Source organism: Falco cherrug, chromosome 4 (assembly GCF_023634085.1).
Source record: "Falco cherrug isolate bFalChe1 chromosome 4, bFalChe1.pri, whole genome shotgun sequence".
In the NCBI taxonomy this organism is placed as follows: domain Eukaryota; kingdom Metazoa; phylum Chordata; class Aves; order Falconiformes; family Falconidae; genus Falco; species Falco cherrug.
In genome coordinates, this window is record NC_073700.1 from 96922752 (window position 1) to 96944435 (window position 21684).

The 21684-nt window shown below is 47.7% G+C and overlaps 1 protein-coding gene across 3 annotated transcripts; it reads left to right on the forward strand.

The window, feature by feature from the left end:
- The first annotated feature begins 88 nt into the window (after positions 1–88).
- On the forward strand, positions 89–21485 carry SLC6A20 (solute carrier family 6 member 20). Of its 3 annotated transcripts, XM_055706931.1 has the most exons (12): positions 89–2376; positions 2450–2658; positions 10475–10615; positions 11350–11441; positions 12114–12341; positions 13934–14044; positions 14439–14680; positions 15558–15720; positions 16207–16411; positions 17109–17268; positions 18313–18478; positions 20289–21485. In XM_055706931.1, exons 3-12 carry the CDS (start codon positions 10501–10503, stop codon positions 20436–20438), a joined length of 1632 nt encoding a protein of 543 aa, XP_055562906.1. In that variant the 5' UTR covers positions 89–2376; positions 2450–2658; positions 10475–10500; the 3' UTR covers positions 20439–21485. The 3 variants fall into 3 exon arrangements, with proteins under 3 accessions (XP_055562906.1, XP_055562905.1, XP_055562904.1); XM_055706930.1 differs by having other exon boundaries at positions 89–2658; XM_055706929.1 differs by lacking the exons at positions 89–2376; positions 2450–2658 and adding an exon at positions 5937–6563.
- Positions 21486–21684: the final 199 nt, after the last annotated feature.

Sequence of the window (21684 nt, forward strand, 5' to 3'; positions counted from 1 at the left end):
TATAGCTGTTTTCTTAAGTATCTGTAGAAAGGAGTAGCAAACCAGTAAAGAATATTGCTAGAAATGTGAACGTGTAAATTACAGATTCATGCTCAAAGCCATACCACGTCAAACAGCTGTAAAAAAGCGTACTAGTAGCAGGGCTGGGGGAAAGGCTGGGGGGGGTGTGTGTGTTACAGAAACTGGCATTTAACAGTGCTTGTCTCAGGAGCTGCTTGAACTGAAATGGATCTTTCTTCCCCTTTCTTTCTCATATGGGCAAAGCTGTTAAAGTTGCTCAAGCAGTGATGCCCCAGTCAAATCTGCCATACGCTTGCAGCCTGTGAGTTCTCTTGTCCTTTTCTTCCCACTGGTTAAGCAAGATTGGTTTGGGATAAAGTCCTGTGTCTGTAGCATGATATTATTGATGTAGCGCAATAGTTGGGCTTTATGGGGTGACGTACTCCTCATGCAGCGTCAGTTTAAATTCATGAAAGGTAGTATTTTGCCCCTTGTGTACAGTCACTAAAATGTTACATTCTTAATAGGGATGTACTAAAGAGCTTTCTGGCCTGTGTTTGCTCAGAGCAATTATGTTGACACCAACAGAAGTACTTATCTGCACGAATATTGTGTTTTTCTTCATAATAAAACTAATTTTGTTGAGATCGGTTACTGTTTCTAAAATGGCAGGCAAAGGGTGAAGAAAGGCAAAGAATCTCATGACTTCTGCTGGTCTTCTCTTTTCTGATAAATCTTTGGCTGTTGACTTAGCTAGAATATTGACTCTGTGATAGACCTTCATTATCTGCTTAGAAACCATCTTAACAAGAAAGCACGCTATCAACTTCAGTGTATGGACAGGTCTCAATAAAATTTAAGTTGGCTGTAGGCAAGCATGGTTACAGACCTTGTTATCTCCTCAAATGAGTAAGGCAAATCTTGTAGAGAACTGTGCAGTGCAAAACTGAAACCAACTTTGATTGCCTGTCTCGCAGATTGCCAGTTTTGTGAGTGTGAGATCAGTGAGATGCTCTCATTGGTTTGTGTTGCAAAATGGCAAAGTAAAGGTCTAGTTTGGAGCTCCTCATGAAAAATACGTCATCTGTCAAAGGTGATGTACCTGTCAAAGAAGACCTGGAACATTATACAATAGCGATTCTCCTTTTGTTGAGATAGGTACGACATTTTGAAGATGAAGATGACATCTGAACATCTCCTGACAGTGTCTGATGTTTCTAAAACCTCACTTCTTTCCCTGAGACGCAAATTCTAATACTGCTTTTACCAGCCTTTGTTCTTTGGAAGTTCATTATACTGCTTGAATAGACATCATCCATTTCTTCTACTTCAGCTGTTAATTCCCTAGTTATGCCTGAAGGGAACATTTAAAAAGAAAATTTCTCTATAACTGGCTGATCTGCAGGAATCAAATCTTTTTCAGGCTGGGTGGGTTTTTATTTTGCTTGCAGACTGAAGAATATTTTCTGTGGGAATGAAATCTAGGCAGCTCAGCTTCACTAGTATTAACTCTGACAGCTAACAAACAACCCTATGCTCTAACCGTGACTTGAGTTCAGCAGTTGGTCGTTAATAAATGAGCCAGGAGTGCTGTGTGCTACCATCTTAATGAGACAGTATATTACCCGATGTTCTTTAACTGTTAATAAAGTACTCCTTAATCTGTTTTTCTCTTGTGAATAATAGCCGTTTTTTAAAATGTCCTCAGATGAATACTAATTTATGTTGAAACTTAAACTGCAAGTGCTTGTCTTTATTTGATAGACTGATGTGAGGACAGCTGCAATTTGGACATTTCCCATGGGAAACCCACAGTCATCTGCCAGGCACTTAGATTTCAATGCAGCCAAAATGTCATTAAAATTCCTCAGTTCGATTCCCCTTTTCTGGCATTTTCAAGGATGGCTCTTGGCTTCTGTGTGATACCAAATGCTGTCAGACCACAGTGAAATGAGTCTTGCTGCCTCCAGAAACAAATGTGAATCATCTTGGGGTGTCAAGTGGCTGAATGGATCAAGCTTGAAATGTTTGGTCTGGTCTGTTCTAGGGAGGATGTGCCTTTTAAAACATTAAAAACAATTGAATGTAATTTGAAGGTAAGTTTGTATGTGAGCAGGTAAGAATTGTTATTGTAATTATTACTGTAAATGTTTCTCAACTGGCTTTGAGCAGAGAATGTTCCCACGGGAGTTACCCTAAGGCTGTTAATTTTGACAACGTCCCAGTGAAAGTATTGGCCCAGGATTCCTGCCCTGCTCTGGCTGCCTGCAGACTCCCTGAAGGCACCTAGATCTGCCCTTCTTATCACAGTCTCCTCTCAGACATATGCTGAAACATTAGGCAGCCTATTTGGAGTTGACTCTTCTCCAAATAAAGGTGGGTAGATACATGTCATTCTGTTTCAACAGTCTTAATATCTAGAGACTTTTAATTATTGTTTTTCTTTTAGGATCCTATTAATGTAGTGTCTTGGAGTGTCCATAGAAAGTAATGGTCATGCTGAGTGGTGGGTGCAGGACTCTGACAGGGCTGCCCGTGACTGACAGCTGCTGGTGAACAAGAGAGCTGCCCGGAGATCTCCCCAAACTGCAGGCAAGGTTTGACAGAGAATGCACAAACTGGCAGATGACAAGCAGAACAACTGACGGGATAGGCCAGGTATCTTTTTTTTATTTTAGTGAGATGTCAGTTTGTGGCTCTCTTGTTTTACACAGGCCGGTTCTGAGGTCTGGGCGCAATTGGGTGAATCGGAACTGTGTTGAGTGCACCTTCACGGAGGGAGTATCCTAAAAAACCCACGTAGTCAGAAGATACATAGAGCTGAGGTGCTAAAGAAAAGCAAGGAAAATAAAAAGAATGACTTTTCTCAGGCATGCTTTTCTTGGGAGGCTGAAGTAATGCAAAACAGTTTTAAGGATGATTAAGAGGCTGGACATGACTTCAGGGTACAGAGCTTAAGGGCATCATCTACAGTTTGGAACTAAGCAGCAGGTGGTAGTGATGAGCTAGAAGGAATAATTGCAGTCTAATAAGTGCTTAGAGGAGTAACTGTAACCTCCAGTTATGCATAAAGCAATCACCCAACAGTTGTCATGGTCTGTGTGTTGTCAAAGATCTGGAAATCCAGCTGGATTCTTTCTTTCCCCTAAAGTAAGGGAACACGGAGCTTAGATTAGCAACTGTAAACAGTGAATCCAAACAGGAAGACCATATGTGGGAGCTGTTACTCTCTTGACTATATATCTGCCTCTCTTGATAGGATCACTAAACGCTTGCAGAAGCTTTTTAGTCTCTTCTGTCATTCCCCTTTGATACTCATCTAATACACTAACAGCCAGCATGTTTCCATTTGGAAGTCAGTGCCTCCAGGAATAAGAGGTACTAAACACCAAAGCTAGCCACTGCTGACACTTTGTCCCCCTCCCATGTGTCTGGTTCATCAAGGAAAGTGCAGAGGGTTTATTTTTAAATCTAGGGGTTACAGGTCCTACATGTTGGATGTACCATAATGAAGTCCAGGCTACCTGGTAACCTAGGAGTTGTCAATACCAGACTTCTTCCACCACTGCTTATTATTCCTCCCTTCCTTTTTTCAGTCTCTTTTGCCAATAGAAGTGTTAAGCTTCTCTCACACCCTCAAATCATGGTTACCAACCTGTTGCTAGGGCTCCTTTTGTCTGTATTTTAAGTAGCTGGAAAAGGCGCTTGGCTTCTTACTGTACGGGCATCAAGAGATGCAAGCCCAGGATTTTTAGCTGGTACCTTCACCTAAGTACTTCCAGTTTTGGTACAGTGAGAAATGGAGTTCTCTGCTTTATTTACCAGCTTCTGACTGTTTATATAGGGCCGTTCTCATGCTGTCCCATCAGTCCCTGGCCCGCTGTGGAGATGAACCCCCATCCTTCTCAACCACCCCCCCAAACCCCACACTCTCAAATTTGGTAGGTACTAGGGGGAAAAAATTCTTTCTAATTCTCCTTGAACATGAGCAGTGAAATGATCAAAATGTCTATCACAGGCTTGTCTTTGTCCCTGAAGATAGAGCCCAAGTTGTCCCCCAACCCAAATGAAGGAAGTTCAAAGGAGATAAAATCTTGATGAGCATCAGAAATAGCATATTGATTATCTGAGGTGTGTATGAGAAGTCCCACATCAAGAATTCCTGAATGTTATCTGTTTAAATACCTTTAAATGTATTGAAAGCCTCAATATCCATCTCAAGGAGCCACTGGATGACGGGCACTTTGCTGGGTGCCTATATGCATGACTGCCTGTAAAAAAAACCCCATAGTAGTTTGTGGTCGGAGTGGCTTATGAGGCTGATGTTTGTGAGAGAAGCAAGGATTCGTTTCATTGCATCTGCACCTGATCTGGCCTGACCTGAGCTAAGGACGCCACATCCCTCTGCCTGCACAGTGTCCCTGGTCCATTAGTAAACTAGTTTGAAATGTAATGGGAAGGAGGTACAGAGCCAAGGAAATGTTTAACTTGATTACGCTCATCAGTAGCAGTAATCTATTCACACAGAAGCATCCCAAGTGCCAGTGATGTGCTATTTTTTAAGGCTGCCCTGTCTGCAAGTTATTAAATGCTGTAAGTTATTTATAAGCATCATTTGTAATAAATCCCACTGGTAGTGACAGACATTTCACTTTTTAACAATTTGAAAAGTTTTCATGATGTGGGACCGCTGACATATCTGTAGCTTCTCAGTGTCCTTCAGTTTAATAGATCTAAAACTACCTTGGATTTTTCCTTCCAGCAGAATTCAGGGTGATCCATGAGATGTATTTCCAGGGCTAGGGTGGCATGTTGCAATTCTGCGGGCAAGACAAGAACTGCAAGGATGTTGCAGAAGAGCCATGAGCTCCCTCAAAGCTGTACTCTGGTAGGGTTTGGCAAACCCTGATGTTTTCCAATGACAACTTTGGTTTCTAGCAGTGTTAAAACACACTGTGAAGAACGGATTCATTTACAGGAGATGCATAAAGCTCTTGCAGTCACCTCTTCTAGCAAGCAAAGAAGTGGCGTCCCACTTTGTGACTTTTCTACTACAGATGGCTGGTCAGCAAGTCCACCAGAGTAGTTCCGCCATTCTCAACAGCACTGCGTGACACACTTTGCAGTTCGGGCTTGTGTCCAGAGGCCCCATGGTAGGGGTTCTCACCTGGACCCACAGCTGGATGTCTCGGCGCTGCCAGCACCTGATGGGATGCTGGAGCAGCACACGCAGTGCTGGCAGGGAGCAAGTTCCTGGTGCTGGAGGAGTAAGACTGGCCGCAGCTGAGTGAGTCTTATTTGTAAAATGGACCTGAAAGGTGCGCAGTCCTGATCCAAAAAAAACACATTTAGAAGAGGAAGGAAGCTGAGTACTTAGAGTTGTTCAGCCCTTTTTGATTGCTGCAGACGCTGCCAGCAGCCTCCTTTGCTGGGAGACCTCTGTCTGAAGTGGTTGAGCTCAAAGTGTACCTTGGCAGGGACCCAAACGCACGGGGTTCATGTTCAGACCTGGCTTCTGAGTGTGCATTCAGGTGACCCAAAGGCCTCCTAGGTCCTTCTGCCTCCGCAATGGGCCATGGACACCTTTTCCCAGTGGCATCCGTATATATTTGGTCCCTGCCGGTTAAAAGTATTTTAAAAGCAGCCCCTCAGACAAGCTCATGCGCAGCGGTGGGGTTTGAGCCTGAAGGCAAGTGAAAAGAAACTGGGCTATTTCATGCTCTCACACGTACAGAGTATGTAGAGGGAGCGTGGTATTCCCAGAGGGTCAAACTGGAGTATCGTACTCAGGGCTGCGGCAGGCTGCGGACCTGTATGGCTGATAGGGACTCTTTCAGGGCCACTTCTGGGGCTGGGCTGGTTGGGGTGAGCACTAGGGCACAAGTGACGGGATGCCCAAGGACCTGTTTAGGGCAAAGGATATCGGAAATAAAAGGAAGCTCTGACAACCACTAAGCCCAGTCCTGATGGTGTGGGAACCCCTTCCCTGTGCTACCAGATCCAAGCTGGCGCCTCATGCACATGAATGCCACTCCTGGGGAAGAGAGCCCTTTGGGGAAAGAGTGTGCTGATTCCAAAACCAAACTGTAGCCCCAGTGTTATTTCCTCCCAAGTGTCAAGTTGGCATGTGAGCTGACAAAAATCCCTGGGCTCACATCCTTCCCAGAAATGCCAGTCAAAACCCAAGCAGCTATTCACCCAAAGTACCAATTTTATAGTTCTGTGTGTGTCTATAATCTATTTACCAGCATTCCTACTTTAGTATGTGCCTGTTAATAAGATTAGTAATTAAAAAGCTTGATAGGAATTGGCAAGCATAGCTCCTCCGCCTTTCCCTCCCCTCCAAGCTGGGCTGGCGTGGAGTCTGAGGCAAGGCTGGCAGAGTACCTGGAAGGAGTGAAGGCAGCAGGGCTCTGCTGAAACCTCTGCCTCCAAGAAGGCAATGGAGAAATCCCGGCCACTATGGGACAATCCCCTGCAGTTTGTTTTCGCCTGCATTTCCTATGCCGTGGGGCTGGGAAATGTGTGGAGGTTTCCATACTTATGTCAGATGTATGGAGGAGGTAAGTGTGGTTTTATATTCCTTGCTTCCCTCGAGGAGGAGTGTGGCAAGCTTTAGATTATGTTGTCCGTGCTAATGCCCTGTCCACCCAGCGGGGTCCAGGGCAGAGCAGGAGGTCAGGGTTTTTGTTGGTGTGCAATATCTTCTATTGCCGCTTTATTTTACGTATTCTTTAGCATAAAGCTTTTTTACCTGACAGCTGCCCCGATATGGTGGCCTTGTTTCCTAGAAGTGCAAAGAAATAGTGGGAAGGCCCTGTTTTCTGAAAGGATGGAGATCGTGAGAGATGTAGGTCCACGTACTATTTGTTGCTTTCTTGTCCTGTTGAACCACTCTGGAGGCATCAGAAACTAGTTTGCTTTCTGGTGGGTTCACATATGGGGACTTGGAACTTAAGGAGAAGGGGAGATGCTTATGCTGATTTAATTTAAGGATCAGCAGTATCATTTCAAACTTCTGTCATTAATGTATTGTCTTTTGTACAAAGCCTTACTTTAGGAGGTGATAACTTGGCTGCAAGTCTGCCTCAAAGCTGGCTGAAACTCCTTAATCAACAGGGGTTCTGCCGCTAAAGCCTCCCCAGAAGCTTTGAAAATGGAGAATAAATTTTTTGGGGCTCCAAAAAAAATAAAGTCTTTGAAAGTTTTCCTTCTCCTAGGACAAACTGAGTAAAGATGATGTCTATATCATATACCAGCCACAGAAGTTCTTCCTCAGAAATCAAATGTCAGTTAATTAGATTAATTAAAAGCCAACACTAATAATCTCCTCTAGTATACAGCTACCACTGCTTAATGACCACATTTTGAAGAATCCTTATAAAGACCGTCTCTTAAGACATCCCAGTTTTATACTGCTTCTCCTACTGCATCTGTTGTCATAGTGTTGGACCCATCTCAGTCACACATTAAGCGGCGGCGTGAGCATCTGCCTCATTTGCTTCTGGTCTGTTTTCGCCTTTTCCTCCTTTTAGGATGAAGCACACTGAGATGTTTAAGTGCTTTTTTGCTGGTTTTGTGCTTGTTTTGTTGGCTTGTAGCTTACTTCTAAATGCACATGTGATGGTAGAAGTTTGTTCATGCTGGTTTTTGAAAAGCCAGCTCAGCACAGGGACTGCATCACAGCTGCTCTGTGGGATCAGGTCAGAAAAATCCAGATAATACAGTGGGTGAAGTTACAGTAGAAGCTAGATGCTGCAGTGGCTGAAGCTTTCTCAGACAGTTCAGATAGCAGATATGACAGACGTGATGCAGTTCTGGGTGTATTCCTCTACAGGGATGCTTTTGAGGGTAAAGACTTCATGTCTGACACTGAAGTTTAGCACAAAGCTTGAAATGCAAATATACCTGTACACAATTAGACTGCCTGTGATTAGTTCACTAGCAGCGTATTTTGGCAGACATCCTGAAGGACAGCAAAACTCAGACAGTGAGGGGCTTTGTGTGGTTTAGGCTCTTCTTATCAGTCATCAGTAGTGTACGTAGGTGGTGAAAATTCTCTGAAATTTAACCAAAACTGGAATGCTTGATTAACCTGACAAAAAGATTAAATAAACCCAAGTATTTTCTAAAAAGCATGTTTTTATACATGCACTATTTTTATCCTCCCTGGGTAAATTCCGCAGGGGAGAGGTAGCTCTCTCTGCTGTGAAGCTAACACTCTTGACAGCAGGCTTTTCTTTTCTTAATTGTTTTTTACTGTCCTCTTAAAAAGGATTTGGTTGCTTTTAAGGGGTCTGCAAAACCCACGCAGACAAAACATAATTTCAGGAACTTAAAAGCTGGATAATGCCAGGCACCAGGCTTAGGGAGGATGCAGCAACTGCTTGTTTGGCATCTTCCTTCTAGAGAGACACAGAGCCAGTCCCTGTCCTGCCCAACACAGCAATAGAGCCCTTATCGCTGATGACACTCATAAACAGGGTGTTTGCAGACTTTGTGACCTCCTGTCTTTCCATCCGTCAGCAGATCGCCTCCTTCTCCTCGCTCTCTTCCAGAGAGCTTGACCTGAGCAGAGCACGGGGGGTTCAGACCTCGCAGGTGCAGTTAGTCTTGTCCGTAAGCAGGCTGGGCCAGGCTGGGATGACACCGGGATGGGTTTACAGCAGGGCCGGTGTTCAGCAGCGCTGAGCCCTGAGCGAGGAAGCCCCTGGGCACCCGGTGGGATGCTGAGCAGAGGCAAGGGTGCCGCTGGCCAGGCCCAGCGCCTCAACCAGACCCAGCGCACACTCTGTGTGTTGTGCCAGCTCTGGGGGTCTGTCCTGGGAGCTGGTTTTTGCAGGCAGTTGGCACCGTAGGGAGCAGCGCCAGGTGTAAGTGAGCGGGGAGGTCGGTGGAGCTGTGCTGGTTCACCGTGTATAAGGAGATGGTTCATACGGCTGCCCTGAGGCACTTACATGAGGTGCTTTGGTTTAGGAAAAGTAGCATCGGGAGCAAGATCTGCATGCAAACAGGGTGCAGAGCAAGGGGCAAGGGGGCTCAGCCCCAGCACTCCCAGCTGTGGGAGGACATCGGGGCGAAGAACAAGCCTGAAAGCACTCCTCCTCCTTGCAAGGTGGCAAAGCCGATGCCAAGCACGTGGCAACGCTGCTGGGAGGATGGAAGAGTCTTTGCAAAGGGCCTGACACTGATTTTCTGCCCCCTCTGGTACAGGGCAAAATTCCCCCGGGCAGCTCTCACCCCACCGGGGCAGGGTGGCTGGGAGAGCTCTTAAACCTCCGACGGCTCCCTTGCGGCATAGGAAGTTATCTAACAGACTAACAAAGGGGTTGTTAATAACAAGGGAGCCAGGAGGTGGGAAATTAATTCCCAGAATAAACCGGATTATTATTCAGTGTTTATTTCCAGTTCTTTGCTTCAGTCGCTGCCCAGAGTTCATTCCTCCGTGGTGCTGCACAGAGCCCATTGCAAGGAATGTTAATGCTGCAGATTAAATCCTAAATAAGAGATATTTACGTAAATATTTTTGGCTTGCTGTAAAAAGAGAAACAGGAAAGCCTTCACAAAAATCCAGGTTTTGACTCAGTCAGCAGCTCTTTCTGAAGTGAGCTCCAAGTCGAGGACAAGGATTTATTTTTTTTTTTTTCCAGCAGAAATTTAAGCAGAAGCGCATCCTTGTTGCTGGGTAGGAAGGTCCTTTCCCCTCCACCACCACCGTCCTGCCCAGTCCTGCTGCTGCTTTTCTGCAGGAGCATCCCTTTGGCTCTCTGTGTGGGGGGAGAGGGATGAGCAGAGAGGGGTGGGAGGAAGCTGTGTGCCTCGGCCTTAGGGTCTGCTGCCACAGGTGGGACCCTGGGGGAAAAGCCTTCACCCTTTTTCTGGTTCTTGTGTGCGCAGCATAGGGATTTGGGGGATATTTTGGGGTTGTTTGGGGGGTTTTTTTAAGCCCGGCCAGACTTCAACAAGTCACTCAAAACCCTATTCAACACAGACGTTGCTGTTACTTTTTCATTGAGTGCTTTGGCTCTGCTGCAGAACACCACGCACAAAGTAAATCTTTCCCTCGTCCTCCTTCTCTCATTATCTCCCGCAAGGTTTGACTGGCGGTTAGTTACCCTTTAACAGCCCCGGCCCGAACATTGCTCAAACCGCCTGCGAAGCACCTGGGCAGCCCTGCTGCACCAGCCAGGCCACTGGCACAGTTTAACAGCGGAAATCCCAGCTCTGCCAAGTGCTGGTGGAAAATTCCCTGCACCCAGGTGCTCAGCGCCCACCAGCACCTGGGGCACCACCTGAAACCCTGTGAGATGCCCTCAGGGTTGTGTCATGCCCTTGATACACGAGGTGGCCAGACAGGACCTAGCCTTAGCCAGCTCCTGGGACACTAACAGGGTGATTTGACCACAAATAGGGCAATGTGGTGTTTAGTATGCTGCTCATCTGCTGAAGGCTATCTGTTGGTTTTTTCTTGCAGGTGGCTTTTTGATCCCATATTTTATCATGCTGATCGCTGAGGGGATGCCGCTGCTCTACTTGGAGTTGGCCGTGGGGCAGCGCATGCGCCGGGGCAGCATCGGTGCCTGGAAAATAATAAGCCCCTACCTCTGTGGTGTCGGTATGTTCCCAATTTTCATCTTCAATTTTAAACACCTGGGGAAAACGGGTGACTTTTGAATGGAGAACTTTTGACTTTCAGAGGAGAAACCAGGTGGGAGCTGGGGTTTTACTGGGTCTCACCAGGCTGAGCAAAGCGGTGATCCAGACGCCACACTGCATGTATTTACCCCGTCCCCTGTGGGGCACTGGGGCCAGACCCCAGCTCAATGTGCTGGGTCCCTAGCCCTGGAGGTGTGAGTCCCTGCCAAAATTACAGTGTGAAGGCGAGTGCTGAATCCATTCCCTGGGGCTGCCTGCAGTGGGTTTTGACCCCAAGAGCATCTTCCCATGATCCCACTCAACATGGAGTGATAAAACAGTGCCCTAATTTCTTACCATCACTGCCTACTATTTACTAATGCCCCCTCTTATCTCCATTATTACGTCATTAAATTACCCTGATAACCCAAACTATCATTAATTTGCTTTTTCTATTCTATTTTTATTCTATTCTATTCTATTTTTAACAATACATTGAATATTCACTCCCCAGTGGCTAATGTATAAAATCCAGTGGAAGATCGCCCTGATGAGAGGAGGAGCAGCTGCAGCAGCAGGGGCATGCCCTGTGTGCAGGACTGTGCGGGGGCAAAGCCCCTCCGCGTGCCAGCTGTGGTGCCCTTCTGGGTATTATGGGGCCAGTGGCGTTTTGGGTTTTCATTGCTGACCGAGTGCCTCTCTCCATGCCCGCAGGTGTTGCCAGCGTTGTCGTCTCCTTCTTCCTCTCTATGTACTACAATGTGATAAACGCCTGGGCCTTCTGGTACCTCTTCCACTCTTTCCAGGTGCGTGGGCACCAGTGGTACGGCTTGACCCTGCTGTGGCCACGGACGTTCATTGTGGCTTTGCATCAATGCTGGGTGTTGAATGGCACAATCATCAGTTGGGAGTGGGGGAGCCCAAAAGCTCCAGAAACCCTTCCAGGACTTTTGTGGTGGGGAAAAAATGAGGCAGTGGTGTCCCCCTCCAGGGGGTCCCCAGGGGCATTGTGGTATCTTCTTCTCATCATGAAATGCTGGCCAAGGCCGGCCCTGTGATGCCATGCTTGCATGTGCCTTGGTGGTGGCCATGGTGTCCTGCACCCTGGGATGGGTCTGTCTGAAGGTGGGGGAGAGGGTTGGCCCTGGGGATGAGGATCAGAGAGGGTCAGAGAGGCTCGGTCCTCCAGGAGAAAGTCAGTCTGGTCACCCCCAGGGAAAAGGGTCAGAGTGGGTCTGTCCTTGGGGAGAGGGTCGTTCCGTGGGTAGATGATCAGAAAACAGCAGTCCTTAGGGAGGGAGGGTCCGTAGATAACATCCCCAGGGAGAGGGTCATCCTCAACCCCAGGCAGCATGATGCAGGGACAAGCAAGCCGTGGGCAGAAAGCCACCCTCACCTGCATCCCCCCCACCCTCTGCTGGCACCCCAGCTCTCCCCACCATGTTGACGGCTTCTCTCCCCGCTCCCCTCCCTCCCAGGACCCCCTGCCATGGGCCACTTGCCCCCTGAACAGCAATCGCACTGGCTACGAGGAAGAGTGTGAGAAGACGTCGTCCACCCAGTACTTCTGGTACCGGCAGACCCTGAACATCTCTCCATCGCTGGAGGCCAGCGGGAGCATGCAGTGGGAGCAGGCGCTCTGCCTGACGCTGGCCTGGCTGGTGGTCTACCTCTGCATTCTCCGTGGCACCGAGTCCACCGGCAAGGTGAGAGGCGGGCGCAGCCCCACCAAGCCCAGGCAGGACATGGAGAAGATGAATGTGTGCTGAAAGGCAGCAGCCATGGCTGCTGTAACTTCAGGTTATGGCATCTCCCCCCGAGCAGCCAGCCCTGCTGCCTCTGCCACCCTGTTAAGTTGTAACTGAAGAAGGCACAACCAAAACACTGAGTGATATTAAAAAAATAATCCAGAAAAATCCTTTAAATGCAGCCACCTCTGCTGCAAGACCAGCCACCAAGCTGCTGGCCCTGCGGAAAGCCATCTGCCACGGCAAAGCTGCAGCAGGATTCTTTGGCCTTTGGAAGTAAAGAAAAAAAGACATCTACCAGGCAGTGTTGCTCACTTTTTATTCACAGCAGAAGGTGTGAGGAAGTGGGGGGGGAAAGCCCTAGCTGAGCCTGCACTAAGAAGCATGCTGAGGGTTGTAATCCCCAAATCGTCTTAGCTGAATGCAGAAAGCCAAGAGACTGTAAACTAGGAATAACCCCTTAAACTTGCTGTAGCTGGCTTTGGGGGCAAAAAGGCTATTTATATTAATATGAATAATAACAGAAAAAATATAGTAATATTATTTATATAATAATATAAATGATAGCTTGTAAAATAATTAATATGAATAATGTATTTAATAAACAGCCAAGGAGCATTGAAACAGCATCATATAGGCAGCGTTTCATCACGGGGAGGTGGGGCATGGGGGGTTTCCCCTGCACCCCTTGTGCAGGAACAGCAGTGGATTTGGGCAGTGGGTGCAGGGCTGTCCTGCAGTGGCAGGTGAAGCTGCAGCATCTCCGGGTGTGTGATGGGAAAAGGCAGATGCCAGCTGCCACCACAGGCAAGTGCATATTGGAGGAATATTGGTAATTACTCAGCCAATTTTCTTCCTGAGAGCTTAGGAAAGTGGGTTTTTATGAGTCAGTTTTTATGTAAGTTTCGGCGTGAGCCACTGGGGTACATCCCAGCAAAGAGAAGGTGAGTGCATTCTCCCTTTTATTTTTTTTCCTCACAAGTGTCTTTTTCCAATGCAGAGATCGAACATTTTAGATACAAATTCAGGGGTTTGATCAAAAGCTCATGGAAGACAACTGAAAGATTTCATTCCCCCTCATCTGAGTTACATTAAGTTAAAGTCTTTTTCACATCTGAATTAAAATGGTTTCATTCAAGTTTGAGTTGACCTTTTATGAGGTCTGCTCGCCCTCCTTCTAAAGCAGATGATGGATGACCTTTGTCTAGTGAGTTCTTGAAAGATGGATAGATAGTTGCAAACTGGCGTTACTCCACTAAATACTGCGGAACCCAGTTTGTAAATGCTGCAAATATTTTAGATTTTCTTATTTCTCCAGTCAAAGAGAAGACTTTGGGAACAGTAGCACAGGTCGTTATTACTAATAAAAACTTGACTCCCATAAACGTAGATCTAAAGTTAGATGTATCTAAAAGTATTTTTTCAAAGATGAATACAAGGTAACAAACACAATAATGGAAATGATTTATGCAAAGTAAGTGAGACCGCCCACAGCAGATTAGCTGTTTTATGTATTCTTTAGACCAAGGCATTTCCCCTTCTTTCCCCAGGTCGTCTACGTAACAGCCTCTTTGCCGTACTGTGTTCTCATCATATACCTCATCAGAGGATTAACGCTTCACGGAGCTGTGAACGGGCTCATCTACATGTTCACACCAAAGGTACAGAAAAGCCATACCAATTTTTTTCATTAAATGTTATTAGTTACCAAATGTGTAGGTTTTTAAAAGATATGATACTCCTTTTCCTTATATTGAATTTTTGCAGCAGTAGCTTAGGTCAGGCAGCTGGAAACACTGCCTGGGAGTGGCTGGAGCATGCTCTGCCACGGTGCCCTTAAGCTGCTTGCTTTCTCCTGCAGAAAAAGCCCTGCCCATTCACACAACCTGTAGCATATTACTTTCAGTAATACTTTCAGACTGAGCAGTAATCCTCCCCAAAACCACTCCCGAGCTCAAACAGGTGCAGGAAGGGGCCCATCCCCGCAGGGTGGAAGGGGCAGTGCCCGGCATCCTTGCGCAGCTTCATGCTCCTGCTCTCTGTCTGGTTTTGCAGCTGGAGCAACTGTCGAACCCCAAGGCGTGGATCAGTGCTGCCACGCAGATCTTCTTCTCACTGGGCCTGGGTTTTGGCAGCCTCATTGCGTTTGCCAGCTACAACGAGCCCAGCAACAACTGCGAGAGGCACGCCGTCATCGTCTCGCTGATCAACAGTACCACGTCCATATTTGCCAGCATTGTGACTTTCTCCATCTATGGCTTCAAGGCAACGTTTAACTACGAGAGCTGTATAAACAAGTAAGAGCCTGGTATTTCACTTGTTTTCCATTCCAAGCCATTCTGGGCGAGGTAAGAGGGGAAGTAAATAAATTACAGCATGCAGCACTGCCAGCACTGCCCCAAAAACAGATCTAATACTGCTCTAATAAAGCTAATGGCACTATTTAAAGTGATGAAGTCTGAGACGAAAGGTCAGGGCTGGCTTTCCTTTTGACACCTGGGTGCCACTTCCAGGCACGGGCCAGGTCGAGAGGATGAGTTTGTCTGGGCGAGTCACAGTGGCACTATCCCCTGTGCCCTGGTCCTGGCACATGCTTCTGGGGGTGTGCGGAAGCTGGTTAATAAAACGCAGCAATGCTCAGCTCCCTTCGTTTAAGGCTAAGCCCAGTGCCAGGAGCTCAGCCTCCTTGGCAGCGATGCTCTGGAGGTGCCCAGCAGCCTGCAGGATCGTGCCCTGAGGCAGCAAGCTCACATGCAGCCCCTGGCACAGGGCCCATGGCGGTTACACTTTTACTCACATTTTTACAGTCTTCAATCTCTCTGCTGATCAGAGAGGAAACCAAGCTGCTAGTCCCTGCTTGTTGCCAAAAGGCTCGTTAAATTGATGGGCTGTGGACGTGAGACTGGAGGGCAAAGGGGAAGAGACGCCAGCTGGCACTGGCTGGCACCCAAAATGCCTGCCTGGGAGCGACGGAGTGGGCACAGGGGCCGCTCCCTCTGCCCACGTCCCAACACGGTGCTGGAATTGCTGTGGTTCTGACTGGGGGAGACCGGAGCCCTGGGGCTGGCAGAGCATCCCTGCGTGGGGGCCAATGGAGAAGGGGATGAGGTGCAAAACTGGCCTCAATTCTGTACCTTGGCCTGAAAGCCATTAAATTCCCGTCGTCTTTCCCAGGGTGATTCTGCTGCTGCTGAACGCTTTTGACCTGGAGGAAGGCTCTTTAACAGCAGACAACCTCAGCGAGATGAAGGACTACCTCATGGCCACCCACCCCCAGGAATACGCCCAGCTATTGCCACAGCTTAAAAACTGCAGCTTGGAAGCTGAACTAGATACGGTGAGTCCCCGCCTCGTGCTGGCACCTGGGCTTCACTCTCCCCTTTCCTCCCGAGCCCAGGCAGCCCCGCAGCCCCACGCAGGCACGTCCCCGCTCCCAGGAGCCGCCTGGCCGGGGGCTGCGGTGGGGCTCCTTCCTACACTTGGGGATGGGGCGGGGGGCACTGGCTCAGCCCAGCGAGGGGCTCGCTCGGGTCATTAGCAACTGAGCTGGGTGGCGATGCAGCCAGACCTCCGGCTCCAGCTGCAGGACAGGGCAGATCTTAAAGGTCTGGAGCAAATAATTTTGCTACGAGCGTCACTGCAGCAGCTTCTGTGCAGTTTGAATAAGCTGGTGAAGATCTCATCTGCCTCTGCTGTGCAGAACCACCACCACAGGTGTATTTTGTCCGGGTACAGGGTCAGTCTTTTAAGTCCCTGTTCTTACGTCCTTTATCGAGCCGAGGAGCTGCCTGTAACTCATTTCTTCCCCCCTTCTTGCCGGCAGGCCGTCCAGGGGACAGGACTGGCATTTATAGTCTACTCTGAAGCGATCAAAAACATGGAGGTGCCCCAGCTGTACTCCGTGCTCTACTTCTTCATGCTGCTGATGCTGGGCATCGGCAGCATGCTGGGCAACACCGCCGCTATCCTCACGCCGCTGACGGACAGCAAGGTCATTGCCACCCGTTTCCCCAAGGAGGTGATCTCGGGTAAGCACCGGCTGAAGCGTAGGCTGTGCAGCGAGAGGTCAAAGGGGAGAGCGGGGAACAGCAAATACGCTGCAGGAAGGGTTTGCCTGCCCTTCGGAAATCCTGCCCAGCACCTTCCTTCAGGAGGTCTCAAAGCACTCGGGCAATCGTGTGCTGTGTTGCAGGCTTCCCAGCACACCCCAGCTCCTTCAGACTGGTGTCTACTGACCGGTGACATTCAAATGGCCAAGACAAATGTTTAGATACCTGCACCGAGTGCCTCTTCGGCCGCATAGCCAGTGTCCCAGCTGCAAACCACCTCCCTCAAAAAGCCACACAAGCGATATACCCTGCTTGGCCAGGCATGGAAATCAGTCACCCCAACTTAAAACCTGTTTTAGCTGGATGCCCAGCAGTAACCACAGATGAGGCATGCACTCACGGCACTGGGTTCTCTTGACCCTACTGGGATGATGGACTGACTGTGCAGGTCTAAGGAGCAGCAGTTTAAGGATACACCAGAGTAGTCACACACACACACACACACACACATAGGTCTTTTCCAAAGGGAAAAGAATTATCTTTCTCCTTGGAGAAAGCTGCTCCTTGACAGAAAGCAGTAGAAAGCCCACCAGCTCTTCAGTCACAAGCAGTATGACATTTCCCAACGCAATTAGATTTCCAGGCTAATGGCAGGGTCCCTGTTTTATCCATGCAGGTGTTGTGTGTTTCATTAACTGTGTGATTGGCCTGATCTTCACCATGGAGGCTGGAAATTACTGGTTTGACATATTCAACGACTATGCAGCCACCCTCTCGCTGCTGCTCATTGTGCTGGTAGAAACCATTGCTGTGTGTTACATCTACGGGATAAGAAGGTAAAAGCTTGAACCCTTCTTTCTTCATGGCAGGATAGCTGGGGGAGTGACTGCTGGCCCAGATGATAATATATATATATATATATAACACCACCACCGCGCAGGCTAAATACACTATGGTATCAGCAAGGCAACGGGGATCTCCCCTGCCCTGCAGGGCCCCTTCCAGGGCCTCTGGCTCAGGGCTGCGTGGGGACCAGGCTGGGCTGACACCTTCTCTGCAGGCAGGGGAGAGCTGAAGAGCTGTATGTGCTGCTCCCTGCTCTTCCCGTCTTTGGTCTCAAGAGCACCTTCTGCCAAAACTCCTCCTTGCGCAGTAATTCAGCACGAGCACGACAGTGCCGGTAAGCCTGCTTTCAGAGATGGTCACCTCGGGCGTTGCTGGTCTCCCAAGTCATCCCTTGTGGGTAAAAGCAAGATTCGGCATCAGGGGAGGTTTTAAACAGCAGAGCCGTTTGCTCAGGGCGTCTAAGGGAAAAGGCTTTAGTATTTGCTTTGTTAGTCCGCTAGCACAGTTTCTGTACAGCACCTACGTTGGTATGACGCCCCTGAGGAGTTCAGAGCCTTCAGTCAGATCCAGGTTTCCTGCACGAGTTCGGTATTCCAGCATTAGTACTCCCAGCACTAGTACTTCCCCAAAGACAGCTGAACCAACAGTGGCGAGAACAGCTCTTTTCTCTTAAGCTTCAATGCTCTTCTCTGTTAGCTTACACCAGGAACGGTCCGAACTTATGCTCCAGGCATTATTTAGTCAGGAATTTTCCTGCTGTACCTATTCCTAGCTACTCTTCTGCAGTTTGGGACCCTTTTCAAAGCCCTGCTCTCTTTTTTTATTCAATTTCACCCTCACTATATGATCCCGCTAAGCCAGTTCTTCAGACAATACGCCTCTGCTTGTTACTCTTCTGGTCAACTACTCCCCTTTCCCATCTTGCATATTTAAGTCTGTAGGTGGTTTTGAAGTAACTCAGATCAAGGTATTAATTGAACATACACAGCCATTCTCAAAAATGGTGGTTTGTTTTTTTTTTTTTTAAAATACAGATTTGAGAAAGATCTTCACACCATGATTGGACGCAAGCCAAACTGGTACTGGAAAATTATGTGGGCTTTTGCTAGTCCTTTGCTAATTATAAGCCTACTCATATTTTACCTCACCGACTATATCCTCACAGGAACACTGCAATACCAAGCGTGGGATGCCACACAGGTAAAATAGGTTTGGTTTTGTTGTGTTTTTTTAAAAAAAACTTTCCTTAATTCCTGCAAGGACACAGCCTTCCTTCCCAACTACACTGTTCCACAAAACTGTCTTCTGTAAGCTTGCAGCTTGAGCTGGGGCCATCCCTTAATTTTGTGGAGAGGTAAAGCAGGGAAAACTTGACCTAGTGACGATGCAATGGTTCTGTAAAACAGACCAATTTCCCTCTACACTTCTTAGTCGACCCCTTGAAATACCAAAATTTTGTTGATCTTAAAAAATACACTTTAAACAGAAAAACTACTTTCAAACTGTAGCATTTTGAACAGAATTAGTGCTACTTCCACAGAACTGAGCTGCTGCTGGAATAGTTTTCAGAATTTCCCTATACATTTTTCTTCACTGTCAAAACACTTTTGTACGGATGCTGAACTGTGTATTTATCACAGCGGAATTACTATTGGGTAAGTCATCACTGGTTTCATAACCTTTTGTTGAAACATTCCTAGCACGCAGAAACAAATTACACAATTGTTTCCATGTCGTGGCTGATTTGGGACCCACGGCAGGCCTGGCATGTTGACTGGGTGTCAGCATGAGCCCACGGGCTCTGGAGAGGAACAGAGACCTGACAGAGGTCAGGGCCAAGCCGTTTCATTAAGAAACATTAATCAAGCCTAAATCTGCTCTTTACCAAAGCCTGCAGAAGTTTTCCCCAGTATTTTTGTCAGCAGCTCTGTTCATGTCAGTTTTAAGCTCTTATGGTTGGACAAAAAAAAAAAAAAGCACTGACAGTCGTGAGCTGCTACAGCTTGCAAGTGCTTCTCAGATGTCCTGGTTAGATACGTAGTTTAATGTCATTATCAATGATCGGGAAGAGGGGATCGAGCCCACCCTCAGTAATTTGCAGATGCCACCAAGTTGCCGGGGACTGTTGATCTGCCAGAGGGCAGGAGGCTGTGCAGAGGGATCTGGAGGTTCAACAAGGCTCAGTGCCGGGTCCTGCACTTGGGTCACACCAGCCTCAGGCAGCGCTACAGGCTGGGGGAAGAGTGGCTGGAAAGCTGCCTGGTGGGGAAGGACCTGGAACAGCCACCTGAACACGAACCAGCAGTGTGCCCAGGTGGCCAAGAAGGCCAACAGCATCCTGGCTTGTATCTGAAGTGTGGCCAGCAGGACTCGGGCAGTGACCGCCCCCCTGTGCTGGGCACGGGTGAGGCCGCCCCTGCAATCCTGTGTTCAGGTTTGGGCCCCTCACTTCAAAAGGGATGTAGGGCTGCCGGAGCGTGTCCAGAGATGGGCAGTGAAGCTGGTGAAGGGTCTGGAGCACAAGTCTTCTGAGGGGCGGCTGAGGGAGCTGGGGTGGTTTAGCCTGGAGGGGGCTCAGGGGGGACCTTGTTGCTCTCTACAGCTCCCTGGAAGGAGGCTGGAGGCAGGTGGGGTCTGTCTCCTCTCCCAGATAACAAGCAGTAGGACAAAAGGAAGTGGCTTTAAGTTGCACCAGGGGAGGTTTAGATTGGAGATTAGGAAAAATTTATTCACCAGAAGGGTAGTCAAGCACTGGAACAGGCTGCCCAGGGAGGGGTTTGAGTCACCATCCCTGGAGGCATTTGAAAAACACATAGATGCAGCACGTAGGGACATGGTTTAGCGGTGGGCTTGGCAGTGCTGGGTTAACGGTTGGACTTGATGATCTCAAAGGTCTTTTCCAACCTGAATGATTCTGTGATTCTGTATGCACAGCTCTGCCCCAGACCTGACTCCAGCACACTAAAAACCACAGATCCCACAGATCCAATACTGCTTCTCTCCCTTGCAGGGGCAACTGGTGACGAAGGATTACCCAGGCTACGCCCTGGCGGTGATTGGGCTGCTGGTGGCGGCATCCACCATGTGCATACCCCTGGGGGCACTAGGAACTTTTATAAGGAAGAGACTGAAGAGGGAAAGGGTTTCAACCGTTGCATGAATGCCAACAGGATTTGGGAAGACCTTACCCCCATCGTCTGTGACTGGGCACTTCTGGAAGACAGCAGCAACCATTATTTGTAGCGGCTATGTATAGAGTTGAGAATCGCGGGTGCTACATTGACCAAAAAGTGCTCTTAGGAGGGTCCACAATGGTTTGGAAAAAAAAAGCTTTTCTGTAACAAGATGAAGCTTTACAATGGCCTCTGTAAGAGAGGGGAAAAACAGAACAGCAGCTCACAAAATGATAGCTAGCACAAATTAACCAGCATATCAACCCATTACGCAATGTTAGGTAATTCTTTTCCACTCTGTTGTAGCACTGCCCATGCGGAAATACACGAGCACCCAGCTAAGCATGTTCCTGCACCAAAGTACTGGCAAATACCCTTTCCATTCAAGAAAGCCATGCTTAAACATGCACGTTATTTGAAATGACATCTGTATTTCATCAACAGATGAAACTGTTCAAGTCTTGCAGTGTGAATGTGATAATCCCTTTCCTACAAGGGAAAAGTCAGTAGGACGGTATTTGAGATGAGATAAATGCGGCCAACACTGCTTCTTTTATACTTGTGTCCAGCAAAGCAGTTTATATGTATATATCTATATATACAGCCACACACACACATATGAGCTGCAGAAGTTCTCTTACCTCCAGAAGAAGTAAGCTTCCACTTCCAATACGCAATTGGGCACTGTGCTGTACTTTGTATTTTCTAGGGATGCACTGTAAATACACTAGAAGAAATCTGTGATAAAGCTGCTTTACAAGCCCCACCCAAACAGAAGTATGCCATATAATTAGCTTTGACAAAGTTCATATCCAGGTATACTTTAATCATCAGATGTAACAATGCAGCAGTTCCACAGAACTGGTTAATTTCCCTAAGTAAACTTTTTATAAAGACAGCAATACCTTTAACTTTAAGCTTCATGTAATAGAAAACAGTAAAATTGTATCTATGAACTTTAAAGAGGACACTGAAGAACAACAGTAGAGACACACTCATGGAATGCGGATTCTTAATACAGTGACTTAACTATGTGAAGTTCTACTACTATGTGAAGTTCTTCTACTTAACATTAGAAGATGGCAAGTGCCTTACAGAAGAGGGATTAATTTCAAACAAACATCATTAAAGCACACCAACCATTGCTTGCTATGGGGCAAAAAGCAAGAGGCAACTGTACAGCCTTCAGGGGTGGATGAAATCTTGACGATGACAACCAAGAGCCACAAGGCA

Bases quoted from the DNA above. Each gene is read 5' to 3' on its own strand.
- SLC6A20 (XM_055706929.1), top strand. From the start codon at position 6,443: ATGGAGAAATCCCGGCCACTATGGGACAATCCCCTGCAGTTTGTTTTC. The intron at 10,616-11,349 runs GTATGTTCCCAA...CCATGCCCGCAG, and splicing joins CCCCTACCTCTGTGGTGTCG to GTGTTGCCAGCGTTGTCGTC. The intron at 15,721-16,206 runs GTGAGTCCCCGC...TCTTGCCGGCAG, and splicing joins TGGAAGCTGAACTAGATACG to GCCGTCCAGGGGACAGGACT.